This window comes from Pelophylax lessonae (genome assembly GCF_965119305.1).
Source record: "Pelophylax lessonae genome assembly, chromosome: 6".
Classification (NCBI taxonomy): domain Eukaryota; kingdom Metazoa; phylum Chordata; class Amphibia; order Anura; family Ranidae; genus Pelophylax; species Pelophylax lessonae.
In genome coordinates, this window is record NC_138773.1 from 229,715,528 (window position 1) to 229,734,843 (window position 19,316).

The following is a 19,316-nucleotide window of genomic DNA, read 5'->3' on the forward strand; positions in this document are numbered from 1 at the left end:
ATTGCCTCCTTCCAAAGGATTTAATACCATCTTGGTGTCAGTGGACCATCTGACAAAGATGGCACATTTCATTGCTATTCGCAGACTACCTTCGTCCAAACAAACGGCAGAACTCCTGATGAAACATGTCTTCAGATTACATGGTATCCCAAAAACTCTTCTGTCTGACCGTGGATCCCAATTTATTTCTAAATTCTGGCAAGAACTATGTCACATACTACGGATTGAGCGGAAGCTCACTTCTCCTTACCATCCGCAGACCAACGGACAGACTGAAAGAGTCAACCAATGCATCGAGCAGTATTTACGTTGTTACACTTCTTACCAACAGGATGATTGGTTGGATCTTCTCCCCCTGGCAGAATTTGCCTACAACAACGCAACTCACAGTACAACCAAGCAGAGTCCGTTCTACTTGAACTATGGGTTCCATCCCTCTATTCTCCCTCCACGCATCCTTCCTTCAAATAACCCAGTAGCCTCAGACTATCTTACCCAAATAAAGGATTCTCTGGGTTTACTAAATACTACCATTGCACACGCTCACAGTCAACAAAAGAAGTACTATGATCTTCGTAGAAGACCTTCTCCACAGTATACTATCGGGGACCTCGTTTGGCTCTCAACAAAAAACTTGAGACTGAAGATCCCTAGCAAAAAGCTTGGACCTCTGTTCTTGGGACCTTTCCCAATCAAGAAACTTATTGGAAAAGCTGCAGTGCAGCTTACATTGCCAATGGACCTAAAAATCCATCCCATTTTCCATGTGTCGCTACTGAAACCCCATGTTCCGGACCAAGGAATAAGGCCTAATATTCCACCTCCCCCTCCTGTACAAGTTGAAGGTGGAGAAGAATACGAGATAAAAGAGATTCTGGATTCTCGTATCTACAGAAGAAGACTTCAGTACTTGGTTAGATGGAAGAACTATGGGCCCCAAGACGACACCTGGCTAAACACCTCTGACATACATGCCCCTAGATTAATCCGCAATTTTCATGCGAGATACCCAGACAAACCAGCTCCAGAGGCCTTCAGGAGCAGGCCTTAAAGGGGGGGTATTGTAATGTTCCGGTACCTTTGGTACCCTAAATTACACTTTCCACAAGTGTATGCGCCCCACCATTTACTTTTGGAAAGGTGCGCATACACCTTTAAGACTGGAGCTGTCATCACCCAGCGCCGGACTAGATGGCTATTTAAAGCGCCGGTTCTCACTCACATGTGTTCGTTCAAACACCCTTACCTGGATGCTAACCTTGCTTAAAGCTTCCATGCTTGCAAGCTTACCTCGCTGACGGAACCTCGCTGCGCTGATCCCTGTATCCCGCTACTGGATCATCTGCCTCTTCTGAACCACCCTTCGGCTGTATCGCTAATAGTGCTAAGTACCCCGCAGGGGAATTCTCTATAAACTTATACTAAGCTTACACTATCTAGCTCTGCATAGTAAAGACTGTTTATCACATCTGCATAACTAGATTGCTAGCTCTTGAGGCTACTGCTACTTTCCTGCACTGGGTTGATCACTCTTGTATGTCCACCTGCTACTCTGTCATCTGCTACCATACATGACTGCTAAACCTTCCTGCATCCATCTGCTACTGTCTCACCTTCAAGTGTCTATCACCTACCACCTTCACTCAACCTATCCCTCAAACCCTCATCATTGTGTTACCACATACATAAAGTCACACTAGGAACCAGCTTGCTAATTGTGTGTATTTACTGGCTGAAATAAGACCTTCCACACATGATGAGTCATTGAGGTTGGGAATGGTATCTCAGCATATCTCTTACATGACTACTGACGTGGAACTATTTCTGCAGCTGAAAATCCACACCATATAAGAAACGCAGAAGCGTTACACATGGTCTCTACCTTAAAATATGTATGGATGTGTATGTTGAGAAATGGAGTAATAAAAATAGATTGTTACTATGTATTATCTTTGAAGACTTGATCCTTTTCTCTCCAGCTCTGTGAATAGCTCTTGACCTTTACCACAAGATGTCGCTATACGGCGCTGCAATCTCCCTTAATTAAAACTAGGTGTGAATGACCATTAGTATAAAAGAAGGAGGTAAACAGCGTCAGTACCTCCTGATGAAGCATATGTGAAGTATGCGAAACGCGTTGACGTAATCAGCGTGAAGGGACCTGCGTTCCACCCTGCATTCCACATTACGGGTCACTGCACTTCCGGTTTTGGCTCTGACTTCTGGATGCCATCACCACAAGCAGAGTACGCTACCTGCTAATGGACTAGATGATATCCTGCTGTAGTGGAGTAACTTAACTCTGGATCTGATGGACTTTACGGACAGCGGAAGGGGGTCTCATCCAGAGGAACTGTATTGCTGGTCTTAAGAAAAACGGGTGAGTCACCCTCTGAGACTGCTAAATTTAATCCATCTGCTACCTTGATTCCCCATGCTGTTCAGGTGAACTTTGACTGCCTATGTGCAGGAGTCTATGAGTATCAGTCTGACTGAATATCTACAATCTCCCTTTTGGAACATTTCCATCTACTCCTAAATGACTCTGCTCTTTCTAAGAGACTATGCTCCCTTGGAAACTGGTGAATGGCTTGATTAACAAAATGATAATCCTCTGAGGTGGTATCCTCTCCCTGGGGTCTCTTATACCACATGCACATGACCCTTGTTATGGGAAGCAGTTTTTTACTACCAGCGTCAGTGAAGGAGCCAAACTCCGGGGGGTTTGATGTTGTTTTGAGCTGGAAAATTGACGTGAACCCCCTTCAGTAATGCTCTATGTTTATTTTGGTGTCAAATCGAACATTTGAATATGCTGAATAGCTATCTCTGAACAACCTCACAATACTGATACTAATATCTGGATCTGCATACTTTATGAGAGGGTTTGAATGAAATGCATGTGTGGACGCTTGGGGCCCATTTCATGTGCTTGTCTTGACAAGTTTTACTTTGTGTCTCACTGGGTGTCTGGGGGTATTTTTTACTATTAGATATTTTTAGTAATAAATTCTTTCTGCCAGTATTTTCTAATAAATGTGTGCAAACTTATACCGTTGTTGATCCTCTGTCTCAACTTTTCTCTTTTGAGGGATTCCATATTTTTTCTATTTTTGGCTCTTAGTTCCTGCAGGCAGTGGAGCTGGGAGCAGTTTCTATGAAGGAAACTCCTGAATGGAGCTTACAACGCACTGTACTATTTTATAAAAGGGACTGAGAGTTCCTAGTACTCAATGGGCTTTTGCTTTTGATCACCAAAGACTGTCAGTATCCAGGAAGGAGGATTGTTCAGTATTTTGTACATAGGAACGAAGTTGTTTCTGTTTATTGTTTCAAGCTAGGCATCCCAAAACCCTTTTACCCCATCCAAGGTATTACCCCTAATAAATCAACAAAACCAAGCTCAGAAACTGTTTCTTGTGTCTGGATGTGAGTGGAAAATACTTGTTGCCTGGTTGTGCAGGAATAGGGGAACCATTAACCAAAAGCTCTTGCAGGGGTAGTGCTACATGGGCACCAACCCCACTCATAACATAAAGTAGGGGCAGATCTTAAAGGGACACTAACACCTGCCAACACAAACATAGAGGGTTGTCACCCTAGGTTGGGAAGCTGCCGGGGAGTCTAATAGTTGTCAGAATCACCAGGTACATACAAAAGAAAACAGAGGCTGCCTGAATTAAATTGTTACTAAACCCAGGAGCCTGCATTCACTATATCTGGTCCCTCGCAGTACACAGAACATGGAAATGCAATTATTTTAGTAAATATAAACTGCTAAATACCCTTTCTCATCAGCAGTATATAGCGGTCTTGTGACTTCTATCAGTGTATGGTTAAAGCTTGTAGGAGGAGTTTTCATTTTCCTCTGCCTGTCCTATGAGGCTGCATGACCCCTGACCCTCTGTCTGGACAGCGCCAATTGGCCCTGTGCTGATCACATGCGCCCCCCCCCCAAAAAAAAAACTCTAGCAATACACACCAAACTGAGCACGTGTAGAGTGCCTCCGACACTCTACCAGGAGATGGATTGGGGACAGTAAAAGAAGGGGAGGATCAGAGAAAATAAGATCAAACAGCCTTTTTACACAATTTGCAAGATTAACCCCTTCGGTTCCTCAGTGAGTATAACCAGCATGTTTTACTGCATATATAGACTGATTTTACTGTTGTGGGTTTAGGAACACTTGAAAACCAACCCTGAACACACTGATCTTTACTTTGTGGGTTTAGATTCTTTTTTGTGTTCATTTTCTTAACCACTTGCCAACCAGTCACGTTGACTGTACTGCGACAAAGTGGTTCGTTATCGTCTGGCGACGTAGACTTACGTCACCAGACATTCCCCTCTGTATTCAGTTACATCGGGAGTCGGGCCAGGGGAGGAGCGGCGGTGATCACCGCCGCTTTACCCTGATCGTTGGGGAATCGAGTGTGGAGATCCGCCCGCATGTGTAAACACAAGCGGGAGGATCTCCTAAGTGACAGACAGGATCAGATTGCAGGGTTCAGCATAGTCACTATGTCACTCAGTCACCTCCCCCCACACACGTCAGTAAGCACCATGCATACATTAACCCCTCCCTCTCCAATAAAAATTAACCCCTTCCCTGCCAGTGTCATTTTTACAGTAACAGTGCATATGTATATCACTCATTACTGTAGTAATGTCACTGGTACCCCCAAAAGTGTCAAATGTCAGTCAAGGGTCCGATCTGTCCACCGCAATGTCGCAGTCCCGCAAAAAAAAATCGCAAATCGCCGCCATTACTCGTTAAAAAAAAAAACACCAAAAATGACAGAAATCTTTCCCTTAGTTAGTAAATGCAATAACTTTTGCGCAAACCAATCAAAATACACTTATTGCAATTTTTTTTTACCGAAAATATGTAGCAGAAAACAAATTGGCCTAAAACGATAAAAAATTTTGATTTTTACATTTTTTGGGGGGGGGGGAATTTCATATAAAAAAATGTGAAAAATATTGTTATTTTTTTCAAAATTGTCGCTATTTTTTTGATTATAGCGCAAAAAGTAAAAATCGCACAGGTGATCAAATACCACCAAAAGAAAGCTCTGTTTGTGGGAAAAAAAGGACGTAAATTTCGTTTGGGTACGGCGTTGCAATTGTCAGTTAAAGTGGTTAAACATGTAAGCAGATACAGAATGGCTGAGCACTACTTTAGCACCCTCAGACCAGGTTATTGTTCTGATAGAATGACGTCACTCGTCCATCTAGGCTTTACAGCTAGGTCCCACCCCTCGTTGTGTTACCGTCCGTTTCCATGGTGGCGGACGCTTGGTAACAGCGGAGGCGGTGCATGCGCAGAACGGCTTTGGAAAGGGATTGTGGGAAGGGAAGAACTGGCCGGTGCTGAGAACACAGTAACCGAGCCTTGGAGACTGTTGTTATCGAGGAGCGGGAGCCGGTGAAGCAAGCCTGGGAGTAGAGAGCCCGCTCCGCCGTTCCTCTGCTGGTTCACAGGCCCGGTCTCCGGGATGGAGGCCGCGGTGATCCGGCGCACACAGGATACTCTGGGGAAGGTGATCAGGAAGCCGCCGCTCACCGATAAACTGCTGGGCAAGCCGCCGTTCCGTTACCTGCATGACATCGTGAGCGAGGTGAGAACCGGACTCCGACAGCCAGACCGGGCTACCCGGGAGGGGGTCCTGGCAACTTTCTTTAGAACTCTCAGTAACACAATGGTGTGCTGGGACTTGTAGTGCTCTATAGAAAGCCTGGACTCTGCCCATAGAGCTCTCATATGGGAATTCTAGGCCAAGTCATAGGGGGCTGGTAGGGACCGAGGAGCCAATCACATGACCCTGTCCCTGACACTAAACTCTATTCATGTATGTATTCCTAAAGCAGATCTTCGGTCCGCCTTGTGAATGGGCTCCGCCATTTTGGTGCATGCGCAGATATGCCTACGGGCTCCGCCAAGCCTTCAGGTCCTCCTGGGGGCCGTCAGTACATCTGCGCACACAGCGTGGAAATGGTGAGCACAAGCGATGACAGGGAAGGTCTCCATCTTCCCCATTAGTGGTCTCTGCGCATGTACAGCAAATCTCACACATGTGCAGACACTGGGTACTGGGATCAGAGCCCTGCGGAACGTCTGCACACACATCGAGGGCAGTATTAAAGTCTTACCTAGGTATAGTAATGGATCTCCCTGTAGCTGCACATCGAAACAATTCCACTGGTAGAAGGTGTATGGCAACCTCAGCCTGGGCTCCAACCAGGCCAAGCCTCTAACGCGTTTTGCTCTGCTCCATGCTTAAGCTCCAAGGGGCGGAACGAAACGCGTTGGTGGCGTGGCCTGCTTGGAGCCAAGGCTGAGGTTGCCATACACCTTCTACCAGTGGGATTGGTTTGATGTACAACTACAGGGAAATCCATTTCTATACACAGTGACGTTTGGAGCCGGGACGAGCTCCTTCGCAAGCCGCCACTCACAGCTGTGGACTGAGGACTTGCACTCCTCCTAAAAGCCTGAGTTGCTCACATACATGTTTCCTTAACCCCTTTAGGACCTCCCGCCGCAGATTTACTGTGGCAGGCAGCCACTCTCAGGAGGCTAGGGGGCGAGCGCGCGCCGCCGGCGGCACACTCCCGCCCCCCCCCTCGTCAGCGGGGAAGCCTGTGCGTGTGTCAGGCGGCTCAGATTGCCGCCTGACACCGGCGATCTCTCCCGGCTGAGGGAGAAGGACAGTCGGCTGATGTAAACACAGCTGTCAGTCCTTCTCCCTGCAATGATCACAGAGATGACTATCAAATATGAAGACAATCCATAAATAAAAATGGGGATTTGGTCCCACCATATGGCCATATCGTGCTCAAGCCCACCACTACGTCAAAGTACCCCATTGTTAGTGGGTCCTACACTATCCATCATGTCGCTTGGTTCATAGCTGCACCAGCTTTAGAAATACATGTTCAGGGTTTGCTCCCCCAACTTTTTGCTTGTTTATAATGGTCACAGAGACCATGTGATCCTACTATATAGGATCACAGTCTCTGTGATAATTTCAGAAGCCCAACCCCCCCCCCCCCACCCACAGGTAGAATCACTTTTAACCCCTTGATCACCCATAGTGTTAACCCCTTTCCTGCCAGTGTCATTATTACAGTAACAATAGAGTGCAATAGAGCCTTAATGGTGCAGCCCCTTCCTGTCCAGTTCTGAAGTCCCGCTGTATGGGGGATTATTGAACGCTAATATAAGGTTATATAGATACTATAAAAAGTACCTTTTTGAGTCCCCCCCCCCCCCCCCAAATCTCTCCAGTGCTCTCCTAGAAGACCCTGGAAATGGAGTAACTGATAAGTCTATCATTTTTTAAAGCTGTTTACTGGATTAAATGCGGGTCTCTTCTATCTACCTTAAATCTTTAAAGCGGTGTTCCACCCTCGTTATACATTTTTTTATAAAAATACCCCGGGACAGTCAGGGCTAGCACATTCCACAATGGCTAGCCTCTGATCTGTCCCGGGTTGCACTTACCTTTCAGGAGAAATACTTACCTTGAAATTGTCTTGTCCAGCGCTGCCATCTCAGGTGTGGGCAGCTTGAAGCCAGCGCGATCCTCTTCCGCGTCCTCTTCGGTCCTCTTCCTTCTTCTTTGGTCCCACGATGCACTGCACCGGCCCCGACGTCACTTCCGGGTCTCGCGCGTCATCCCTCCACAGCTTCTGGGCATGCCCAGAAGCTGTTTAGAAGGGAATGACGCGCGCGCCCCGGAACTGACGTCGGGGCCGGTGCAGGCGCAATGATTCCTGGGAGCTATGACGTTCAGCTCCCAGGAATCATTGCAAAAGCCAGGAAGTGACGAATCGCCGTGGCCGCCGAGGGGAGGAAGAAGGAAGTAAGGTGAGTATATTTTCTCTAAAAGGTAAGTGAAAAAAAAAAAAAAATTGCGATTATCCATTTGTTTTTCAGGTGACCGGGAGCGAGAAGATGGAGGTAAGTATAAATTTCGGGTGGAACTCCGCTTTAAGTTAGAACATGGTAGATTTTCAGAAAATTCAGACAGTGTATAGATAGGATTCTGGAAATAATACATTTATTGGGAAGATGTGTAAATTATGTCCTCTTGTTAAAATACAAGCAAGAGACTGTCCAAATCTGCACCCTATTTTATAGATCTCATCTCCACCCCTGTCATTATATTACGCTATATCTGAGATACCTTTGTCTTATAGAACAGCACTTATGTGTATTCAGCAAGCATGCAGAAAGGATTAGTCAATTTAATCTCAATTTATATAAAATATACAGTAGATTGCTTCTGTCGTGCTTTGTGGTGCATTACCAGATGCAAATAAATGTGTTGGTTTTTTTTTTTTTTTTTTACTCTCCAAAATACTTTTTTGTAAGTTGGCACATAAAACCACAATTCTCCAAAAAAAAAAAAAATCTTGGCAGTTTATTAAGTCCAGAGAATTTGCATCAGGTCAACAATAGCAGCCTATGTATTATTCTCCTAACCAGTTCCCTGTAGAGTGCTTTTCTTTATTTAGCCAACAGTCTCTATTTACTCTTTAATGTTAGAGGGTTGACATGGATAACGTCATTCGGTAATCAATTTAAAGTTTTCCCAGTTCACTCTTACCAAACCCAAAGTCTAACACCTGGATGTGCAAGCATGGACATAGCCACTGTATGAATGTGGTTTTATAAAGATAAAATAATGACATTCTATGACCCACAGCAACCAGTCTGGTGGAAAACATTACCAGTTAAAGGTTGTAAAGGCAACTTTTTTTTGCTATATTAGGCAATGGTAGGGAGCAAAAAATAATCTTACAGGGGTTTACCCCTTTCCTACTCCATTAAAAAAAAAAATAAGACAAAAGCTTTGGATTTGCTTACATTTAAGGCTCCATGTACACGGGATGTTGTTAAAAGTCCCTTTTGAATGCTGGAATTTTTAGGACGTTTGAAACGTCCGTTCAGTCGCGTTTTGTACCTGCGTTTAGCGGGCGTTTGCTTTAGAACCGTTCCTAGAGGTCAAAAAAATTATTCCCCTTTAAAATGGAAAAACGCGAACGCTAAACGCAGGTCATCGCGTTCAGACGCGTTTGTGCGTTTTGAAACGCCGGGAAACACACGTTCGAACGCAAATAATTGCGTTCTAAAAAAAGTCCCTGAACGCAACTGCCTGCAAATGACTGTAAACGACCTGGTGTACATGGACAGATAAGATAAAATGGAGATGGGTTCAGGGGCTTCTGAAAAAAACGCCCAACTGCTCCTAAACGGCCATTTCCAGCGTCCCATGTACATGTAGCCTAAGCTGTTTCCTGACCAGCCCCGGACCTTCAGAGCGCATGCGCCGCTCGCGCGAGCGGCTGCATGCACTGTAAATATCTCCTAAACCGGCACGGTTTATTTGTACCTACAGGTAAGCCTTATTATAGGCTTACTTGTAGGTAAAAGTGTCAAAAAGCGGGATACTACCGCTTTAAGCGTGAAATCGCGTACCTCTACGTCTTTTTTTTTTCTTTGGGTTTGGCGCGCACATGCGCGCTACTGGCGGCCCACCATTTTTGCTATTGGACTTAGTGGAAGCCAATCAGCGGGTCTGGCAGACCCAATGTTCTCTGGTTCGGCGATTGTTTCCGAGAGAGGCGCAGAACGGCGGTCTGTCTATGTAAACAAGGCAGATCATTGTTTTGTCTGAGGGGAAGATTGAGAACTTGTGTTTCTAAGCAGAAACACTGATCTCTGTCTTCACACAGTTAGCAAGCACTCCCAGGTAACAGATTTGATCGCCCCTGATGTTAACCCCTTCTCTGCCAGTGGCATTAGTACAGTGGCATTGCATTTTTTTTTAGCACTGATCAATGTATTATTTTCATTGGTCCCCCAAAAAGTCCCCCACTAAAAATTGCAGATCCCCACCATTACTAGAAAAAAAAAAATTAAAATTCCATAAAACTATCCCATAGTTTGTAGACACTATAACTTTTGTGCCAACCAATCAATATATGCCTATTGAGATTTTTTTTTACCAAAAATATGTAGCAGAATACACATTAGCCTAATTTGATGAAGAAATTTAGATTTTTAAAAAATTTTTATTGGGTATGTTTTATAGCCAAAAGTAAAAATGTATATATATTTTTTCTTTCAAAATTGTCTTTTTTTGTTTATAGCGCAAAAAATAAAAACTGCTGAAGTGATCAAATACCACCAAAAGAAAGCTCTTTTTGTGGGGAAAAAAGGACATACATTTTATCTGGGTACAGCGTTGCACGACCGCACAATTGTCAGTTAAAATATGCAGCGCCCTAGCGCAAAAAATGGCCTGGTCATGAAGGGGGGTAAACCTTCCGGAGCTGAAGTGGTTAAAGTGATACTAAATAGAGAAGTGCCCCAGTGTATATACATAAATCATATAAAGTACAGACCAAAAGTTTGGACACACCTTCTCATTCAAAGAGTTTTCTTTATTTTCATGACTATGAAAATTGTAGAGTCACACTTCAAGAGGTAGTCACCTGAAATGGTCTTCCAACAGTCTTGAAGGAGTTCCCAGAGATGCTTAGCACTTGTTGGCCCTTTTGCCTTCACTCTGCGGTCCAGCTCACCCCAAACCATCTCGATTGGGTTCAGGTCCGGTGACTGTGGAGGCCAGGTCATCCGGCGCAGCACCCCATCACTCTCCTTCTTGGTCAAATAGCCCTTACACAGCCTGGAGGTGTGTTTGGGGTCATTGTCCTGTTGAAAAATAAATGATGGTCCAACTAAACGCAAACCGGATGGAATAGCATGCCGCTGCAAGATGCTGTGGTAGCCATGCTGGTTCAGTATACCTTCAATTTTGAATAAATCCCCAACAGTGTCACCAGCAATGCACCCCCACACCATCACACCTCCTCCTCCATGCTTCACGGTGGGAACCAGGCATGTAGAGTCCATCCGTTCACCTTTTCTGCGTCGCACAAAGACACGATGGTTGGAACCAAAGATCTCAAATTTGGACTCATCAGACCAAAGCACAGATTTCCACTGGTCTAATGTCCATTCCTTGTGTTCTTTAGCCCAAACAAGTCTCTTCTGCTTGTTGCCTTTCTTTAGCAGTGGTTTCCTATCAGATATTCTACCATGAAGGCCTGATTCACACAGTCTCCTCTTAACCGTTGTTCTAGAGATGTGTCTGCTGCTAGAACTCCGTCTGCCATTGACCTGGTCTCTAATCTGAGCTGCTGTTAACCTACGATTTCTGAGGCTGGTGACTCGGATGAACTTATCCTCCGCAGCAGAGGTGACTCTTGGTCTTCCTTTCCTGGGGCGGTCCGCATGTGAGCCAGTTTCTTTGTAGCGCTTGGTGGTTTTTGTGACTGCACTTGGGGGCACTTTCAAAGTTTTCCCAATTTTTCGGACTGACTGACCTTCATTTCTTAAAGTAATGATGGCCACTCGTTTTCCTGTACTTAGCTGCTTTTTTCATGCCATAATACAAATTCTTACAGTCTATTCAGTAGGACTATCAGCTGTGTATCCACCTGACTTCTGCACAACACAACTGATGGTCCCAACCCCATTTATAAGGCAAGAAATAACACTTATTAAACCTGACAGGGCACACCTGTAAAGTGAAAACCATTTCAGGTGACTACCTCTTGAAGTGTGACTCTACAATTTTCATAGTCATGAAAATAAAGAAAACTCTTTGAATGAGAAGGTGTGTCCAAACTTTTGGTCTGTACTGTATATCTTCCACTGTCTTTTTATTTATTTATTTATTTATAATCCTAAAAGTACCCTATTCCTGCAGCGCGATTGTGTGGTCACATGATCTTTCCTCGTTCTTTGGCATCTGCAGGAAAAGATCCTTGGGAGGGGCTTCTAAAACTCTGCTGATGTATGCAGTGAGATTCTGTGACTGGCCAGCCCTGATTGGTGCTGTTGATCACATGCCCTTAAAAAAAAAAAAAAAAAAAATTCAGAAGAGCAATTCAAATTATTTTATAAATATAAAAAAACTTTTTTAGCTCCCTAAAATTTTTTATGGATTTTTGTGCATTAATATGGCGTAGGCAGAGACAGGGATGAATGAGACTAGTTTTCATTTTGCTCAGACGACATCTGCATCCAAGGCTCTTTTTTTTACTTTACAGGAATTATCAATTACATTTTGATATATTTAATACTGATTTATATTAAAACTATGCTTTTTTTTTTTTTTTTTTTTTTTTTTTTTTTTTTTGTGAGTTTCTCAGTTAATGTAATCAATCAGCATACTAAATCCCTCCCCCATAGTGTTTAGCAATAGAAGGACATAGAAGAGGAGGAGGGAGGGAGGGGAGCGTCATTTACCACTGTGTATACGTCCACATGTGTGACTCTATACTCATGTGGGCTGCACAGATCAGAAAAAGAAAATTAAGAAACTGAGATTGAGCATGCTCCATAGATGACAACAGCTGGTCTATGCAATCTCAGCCCACAGTGGGGGAAGGACAGCTGAGGGTAGGATCAACCAGGTATATTTCACTCTACACAAAATGAATGTTTAATTGGCTTTGTGAGTATGAAAACTGTTATATAGCATGTAATGAGAGTTTTTCAAAGTCTGGGTTTAATGCCACTTTAATGTAGAACTATGGGCAAATTTTTTTTTTTTTTCCATTTTGGATAGAATAAGGGAGGGAAGAAAACCCCTGTCAGATTATCTTTCGGCATCTGTGTCACATTACAGAGATTTCCCTTCACTTCCTGTCCCATAGCCAAACAGGAAGTGAGAGGAAATCCCTGCAAATTAAGGGAATTCCTTGGGGACCCACAGGTCACCGAAACTAGTGTCCCCATTGAAAGATTTCCCCTCTTCTACTTTTCTGGGGACAACCCAAAATTGGGGAATTTCTTCTACTTTCACTTTCAATGATAATGGTTAACAGGACATATAGAGAGGGTGAACCTCTTTAACCACTTGCCGACCGCCCACAGTATATTTACTGCGGCAGTCAGCCTCTCCTGGGCAAACCGACGTAGTACTACCTCGCTCGCCCAGGAGCCTGTAGGGGGCGAGCGCGCACCGCCGGAGGCGCCCTCCTGCCCCCGCTCGTTCACATCCATCCCCGCACGTGTGACCGGCAGCTCTGATGTCCGCCGGTCACTCGCGATCTCCCGCAGGAGAGGGAGAAAGGCAGACGGTTGATGTAAACAAAGCCGCCTGTCATTCTCCCTGGTGTAACAGCAGAGACTATACGATCCTGCTATGTAGGATCGTATGTCTCTGTGGTTACATCACAAGCCACACCCCTTGACAGTTAGAATTACGCCCCTAGGGACACACTTAACCCCTTGATCACTCATAAAGGTAACCCCTTCCCTGCCAGTGTCATTTTTATACTAACAGTGCATATGTATAGCACTGATTACTGTAGTAATGTCACTGGTACCTCCAAAAGTGTCAAAAATGTTAGTCAGGGGTCCGATCTGTCCGCCGCAATGTCACAGTCCCGCAAAAAAAATATCGCAGATTGCCGCCATTACTAGTTAAAAAAAACAATAAAAATGACATAAATCTTTCCCTTAGTTGGTAAACGCAATAACTTTTGCGCAAACCAATCAAAATACGCTTATTGCGTTTTTTTTTTTTTTTTACCAAAAATATGTAGCAGAAAACAAATTGGCCTAAAATATTAAAACATTTTGATTTTTACATTTTGGGGGGGGGGGAGAATTTCATACAAAAAATATTATTTTTTTCAAAATGTACGCACTTTTTTGTTTATGGCGCAAAAAATAAAAATCGCACAGGTGATCAAATACCGCCAAAAGAAAGCACTGTTTGTGGGGAAAAAAAGGACGTCAATTTAATTTGTGTATAGCGTCGCAGGACCGCGCAATTGTCCATTAAATTCACGCAGTGCCGAATCGCAAAATAGGCCCTGGTCTTTGAGCAGCCAAATCCTCCGGGGCTTAAGTGGTTAACAGGGGCACAGACGGCAATAAAAACTGACAGGTGTTCTAATCCCTCTCCACTATCCAAAACTTAAAAAAAAAAAAAAAAGTTTTTTCTTTAGTTATAATAATGCATACTGAATCATAGTAAATGATTTGTGTTACTGTTAAACTTGACATTCATGGCAAATCTGTTGTCTCAGGTTATGAGAACTGCTGGGTTTTTCAAGGGATTGTACACAGAGTCAGAACTGAAATCAGAGAATGTAAAGGTATGTATTCATTATTTTTGGTTCAATACTGAAATATGGTCTTATTCATGAATATTTTTTTAAGGTGTCTTGTATGTATATGTGGGTGTGTGTATATGTACTGTATGTACTGTATATATAAAATATGCAGTGAACTTTTTCAATTTCCTCCTCTTCTGTTTAACTGTTTTCTAATAATAGGGATAGACCGATATGTTTTTTTCATGGCCGATACGGATATATAGGTCACAACGTATCGGTGTGGGCCGATATTTTGTACATTTTATATCGGGGTCCGAGACTAGTCTTCTCCTCCTCCAACCATTAGGTGGTGATGCTCATGTAAGGGTAAAATGATGTCACTTAGCATAATTCCGTTTAGAAATGTTATTGAATATACCACTCACATATGTACAAATTAAAGATATAAGCAATTCCACATTAGCAGATCAGTATCTCTCACCCACTTGCCGTACGTGATACTGCTCTGTCCGGCACCCACCCGATACCGCTCCCTCTCCCACCCGATACCGATCCCTCTCCCACCCACCCGATACCGCTCCGTCTCTTGCTGCAAAGTATAGTATAGATAGAGTGCCTCTATAGCAAAGTAAAAAAACGTCTGCCTTTTTAGAACCACTTACTTCCTGCCCAGGACTACATGTCCCATGAGACATTGCTCCTCACACATTCACAAGTTCTAAGGCACTTACTGACATCTATGGACTGAGCTGTATGTGTGCTTCACTGTCTCTTCTGATCTGTAAACAAATAATGCATTCTGTATGCAGGCAAACTAATCCGCTGACCAACTAATCAATTATAAAAATTTTTGACAATTATTTTCATAATCGATTAGTTGTCGATTAATCAATAAGTCGTTTCTGCCCTAATAAAGTACATTCAATGACAACAATTTTTTTTATTTATTTTTTTATTTTTAAATGTATTATTTACAGTGGAACAGAGAATCCATGAACTACCCTTTTCACATTCTTCTCTTTGGCCTCCTATTTCCTTTTTTTTTGTTTGCTTCCTCTGTAAAGTTTACTAGTAGGTACAGCAGTACTAATTCCAGGCAAGCAGAAAAATAATAAATCCAAACTGTGATAAGTTATAAGCTTTTTATTTATTTTGAGCACTGAGCAGCTTAAATGTATGATATAAAGCACTAGAGCTGATAAATGTATTTTCTATTTGAAAACATGGCACATTCCCGAGCTATCACTTACATGGCAACATCCATATAAACTTCACTATTGTTGCCCAGTTACAAATGAACACAAGGGCATGCTACAATGGCTGAATATTAGTGGGAGGTAGTTAGGCCAGTAAACTTGTGGCAGACATTCCATCCTTTTTTTTTCTGCTTCCCTCTCTATATAGTTTGCTTTTGTATACTGGTTTATACATTTATACAACTTCAGTAAATGTGTTGGATAATAAGTTATTCGTTTTGTCCAATATCCTCCCTTCACGTGAACATCTCTAAAACTATAAATACATAATGAAGATTTGCTATATTACTAATGGATCAGAAAATTTGCAATAACTCCAAACTTGAAACAGCCCTTCTCAAACTTTCTACCCCTGGGGAATTTCTAAAATAATTGAATGTCTAAAATAATTGGGGAACCCCTGCTAAAACCAATTCATTTGAGGTCAATGGGAAAATTCCCCTTACATTGGTGGTCAATGTAGATAGGTAGTCGGACAAATCGCAAGTGCAGCCTCATAACATCAAACGAGGATATAGTATACAACTGGACCAAATTACGAGGTTTGTATGCCAATGCTAGAAGTCTGGCCAACAAGATGGGAGAACTGGAGCTGCTAATGTATGAGGAGGATTTTGATTTTGTGGGAATTTCAGAGACTTGGTTTGACAGCTCTCATCATTGGTTGGCAACCATTCAGGGGTATTCCCTATATCGCAGAGATGGAGAAGGTAAAAAGGGTGTGGGGTATGCCTGTATATCAAGAACATTTAGTAGGCAAATATGAGGAACGATATCACGAATGGAGCTAAGGAGGAAGTAGAATCCCTATGGGTAGAACTTCAAAGGGAATGCACTATGGGGAAAGTAATATTGGGTGTATGCTATAGGCCCTCTAACCAAAGGGAGGTGGGGAGTCGGACCTTTCACAGCTTGGAATGACAGCAAGGATGGGAAGTGTCATTATAACGGGGATTTTAATTATCCAGAAATAGACTAGGCAGAAGGAACCGCGCATTTGTCTATGGCTCGCCAGTTCCTAAATGTTTCGCAGGACAATTTCATGGGTCAGATGGTAAATGCACCGACAAGAAACAATGCTTTACTAGACCTACTGATTACTAACAATACAGACCTGATCACGGATGAAGAAATACAGGGAAACTTAGGAAACAGGAACTATAGGTCAATTAGTTTCAGTATAAATCCTAGAAATAGGAAACACAAGGGTAATACAAGGACGCTGAATTTTAAAAGAGCCAACTGCCCTAAACTGCGCTCTTTGCTAATCAATATAAAATGGAATAGAACCCTAGAAACAAAGAACATGGAGGAAAATGGATGTTCTTCAAGAACATACTAAATAAAGGTATTGACCAGTGCATTCCAATGGGGAATAAGTTTAAAAGAGCTAAAAAAAAACCTTGCGTGGTTAAACTCCAACATAAGATTGCATATTAAAACTAAAGAAAAGGCCTTAAAAAAAAAACCAAGGCTGAGGGGGTCATTGGCAACATTCCAACATTACAAAGAGTGCAATAAGAAATGTAAAAGCGCAATCAAGGTGGTTAAAATAGAACACGAAAGGCACATAGCGGAAGAGAGTAAGAAAAACCTCAAGAAATTCTTTAAGTATATATACAGAGCTTTGCGAAAGTATCCGGCCCCTTGAACTTTTCGACCTTTTGCCACATTTCAGGCTTCAAACATAAAGATATAAAACTGTAATTTTTTGTGAAGAATCAACCAGTGGGACACAATCATGAAGTGGAACGAAATTTATTGGATATTTCTAACTTTTTTAACAAATAAAAGACTGAAAAATTGGGCGTGCAAAATTATTCAGCCCCCTTAAGTTAATACTTTGTAGCGTCACCTTTTGCTGCGATTACAGCTGTAAGTCGCTTGGGGTATGTCTCTATAAGTTTTGCACATCAAGAGACTGAAATTTTTGCCCATTCCTCCTTGCAAAACAGCTCGAGCTCAGTGAGGTTGGATGGAGAGCGTTTGTGAACAGCAGTTTTCAGTTCTTTCCTCAGATTCTCTATTGGATTCAGGTTTGGACTTTGACTTTGCCATTCTAACACCTGGATATGTTTATTTGTGAACCATTCCATTGTAGATTTTGCTTTATGTTTTGGATCATTGTCTTGTTGGAAGACAAATCTCCGTCCCAGTCTCAGGTCTTTTGCAGACTCCATCAGTTTTTCTCAGATCGCCTTTCAGGACAGCACCTGGAGAGAGCGCAGCTCCACCCAATCCACAGGAAACACTGCAAATAAAAACTCCTCCTCTTCCACCATGCCTCAGTCATTTTTTGTGTTTCCTCCGCCATGGTGGAAGCATTGCAGGAGCTATGTGGAAAGGGCTGCACTCTCTCCAGGGGGAGAGAAGGATTTATTGCCCAGTTTTGTGTTTGCTGTTTCAGCTTGGAGACCATCCCAGCTCCCCTCCCTGGAGTGTCAAAGGGGGTATGCTCCGGAGCCTCTCACCTCGTTCGCTCAGGGGAGCTGAAACCCATCGGAGGATCCGGTCCGGGCGTCAGAGATCCGCGCTTCGGCCGGTCGGCGGGCGGGGAGCCGCTTTTGGCATTTGAATCTCCCGCACTTTCGGACTCTGATCCCGGGGACGCGCGGCGTCACTTCCGGTGGACGGGACTTCCGGTGGGGGCGTGGCGGCGTTTGCTCCAACCGCAGTACACGCAGGGGTCAGAGGCAGGTCACGAGGTCGGCGCTTCCGCTTCCGGTCCACAGAGGAGGACGCGGGAAGCGGTATTTAAATGGAGAGATCTGCCAGCAAGCTGCACTTTTCAACAACATGGAGGAAAAGTCTGCAGCGACGGTGGAAGCAGGCACCGCCAGCGCCGGCCAAGCTCAGGTAGGAGAGGTGCAGTGGTGCCTCTTTTTTTCTTTACTGTGTGAGCTTTTATTGTGGGGTTTCTTCCTTCCTCCTTTGGAGCCTGCCCTGTAGACTGAGTAACTGTTCCCAGTCTAACAGGATATATATGCATCTGGGAGTCTTTTCTTCTGATCCTTTTTGGTGTGGGTCACGATTTTCTCCCTTGCAAGAAATCACTAGGTGGTGGTTTTCTTTTATTTGTGGTTATTGGGCTTTCATGGTGGCTTTTTCTTTACTAGGTTAAAGCCACAGTGAAGACAAGAGCCCCAGCATCAAGGAAATGCCCTTCATGCAAGAATCCACTCAGAGATTCCTGGGTGAAGCCACTTTGTAAAACATGTATTGCTGACCTTGTGAAGGAAGAGTCTAGTCAGCAGAATAATGAATTCATATCTTCATTTAAAGAACTCACAGACACCCTGTCCTCAGTTCGTTCCCTGTTATCCAGGACGCCACAAGTTCTATCAGATTCCCAACAAACGGGTGGTACATCTTCCCAGCCGTCTACTTCTAAGTCTGCAGTGTCAAGCGATTCAGAAGATGAGGGGGAGAGTGCTCTCTGTTCCATCAGGGATTCAGAGGAGGAAGAGAAGGAAGAGGTGTCTAGTTCTTCCAGATACAAATTTGAAGAGGTTGATGAGTTGCTGAAAGCGATTTACACCACGTTGGAAATCGCAGAAGAAAAGGTGCAAGTTTCACTTCATGACAGAATGTACCAGGGCCTTGAACAGACAAAGCGCAGGGTTTTTCCTGTTCATAAAGTCCTTACTGAATCTATTGAAAAAGAGTGGAAGGACCCAGAGAGGGCCCCTTTTTTCTCTAAATCCCTAAGAAGGAGATTTCCGTTTGAAGAGGATACGGCGCACCTATGGAACAAAAAGCCCAGAGTGGATGCTGCTTTTTCTCAGGTGTCTCGCCGCACGGATTTGGCGTTCGAAGACATGGGTGTTCTGAAAGACACCATGGATAAAAGGGCAGATTCTCTCCTTAAAAAGGCTTGGGACTCCTCTACGTCCAGCCTTAAGCCGGCC

At 43.6% G+C, this 19,316-nt stretch overlaps 1 protein-coding gene across 1 annotated transcript in view; it reads left to right on the top strand.

The window, feature by feature from the left end:
* The first annotated feature begins 5,349 nt into the window (after window positions 1-5,349).
* The window catches only part of TRAF3IP1 (TRAF3 interacting protein 1), a 107,864-nt gene continuing 93,897 nt past the window's right edge, over window positions 5,350-19,316 (top strand). The window contains exons 1-2 of the mRNA XM_082260884.1: window positions 5,350-5,622; window positions 14,123-14,191. Of these exons, the coding sequence (XP_082117010.1) occupies window positions 5,500-5,622; window positions 14,123-14,191 (192 nt within the window). The 5' untranslated portion in view covers window positions 5,350-5,499. The remainder of the gene's footprint in view (window positions 5,623-14,122; window positions 14,192-19,316) is intronic.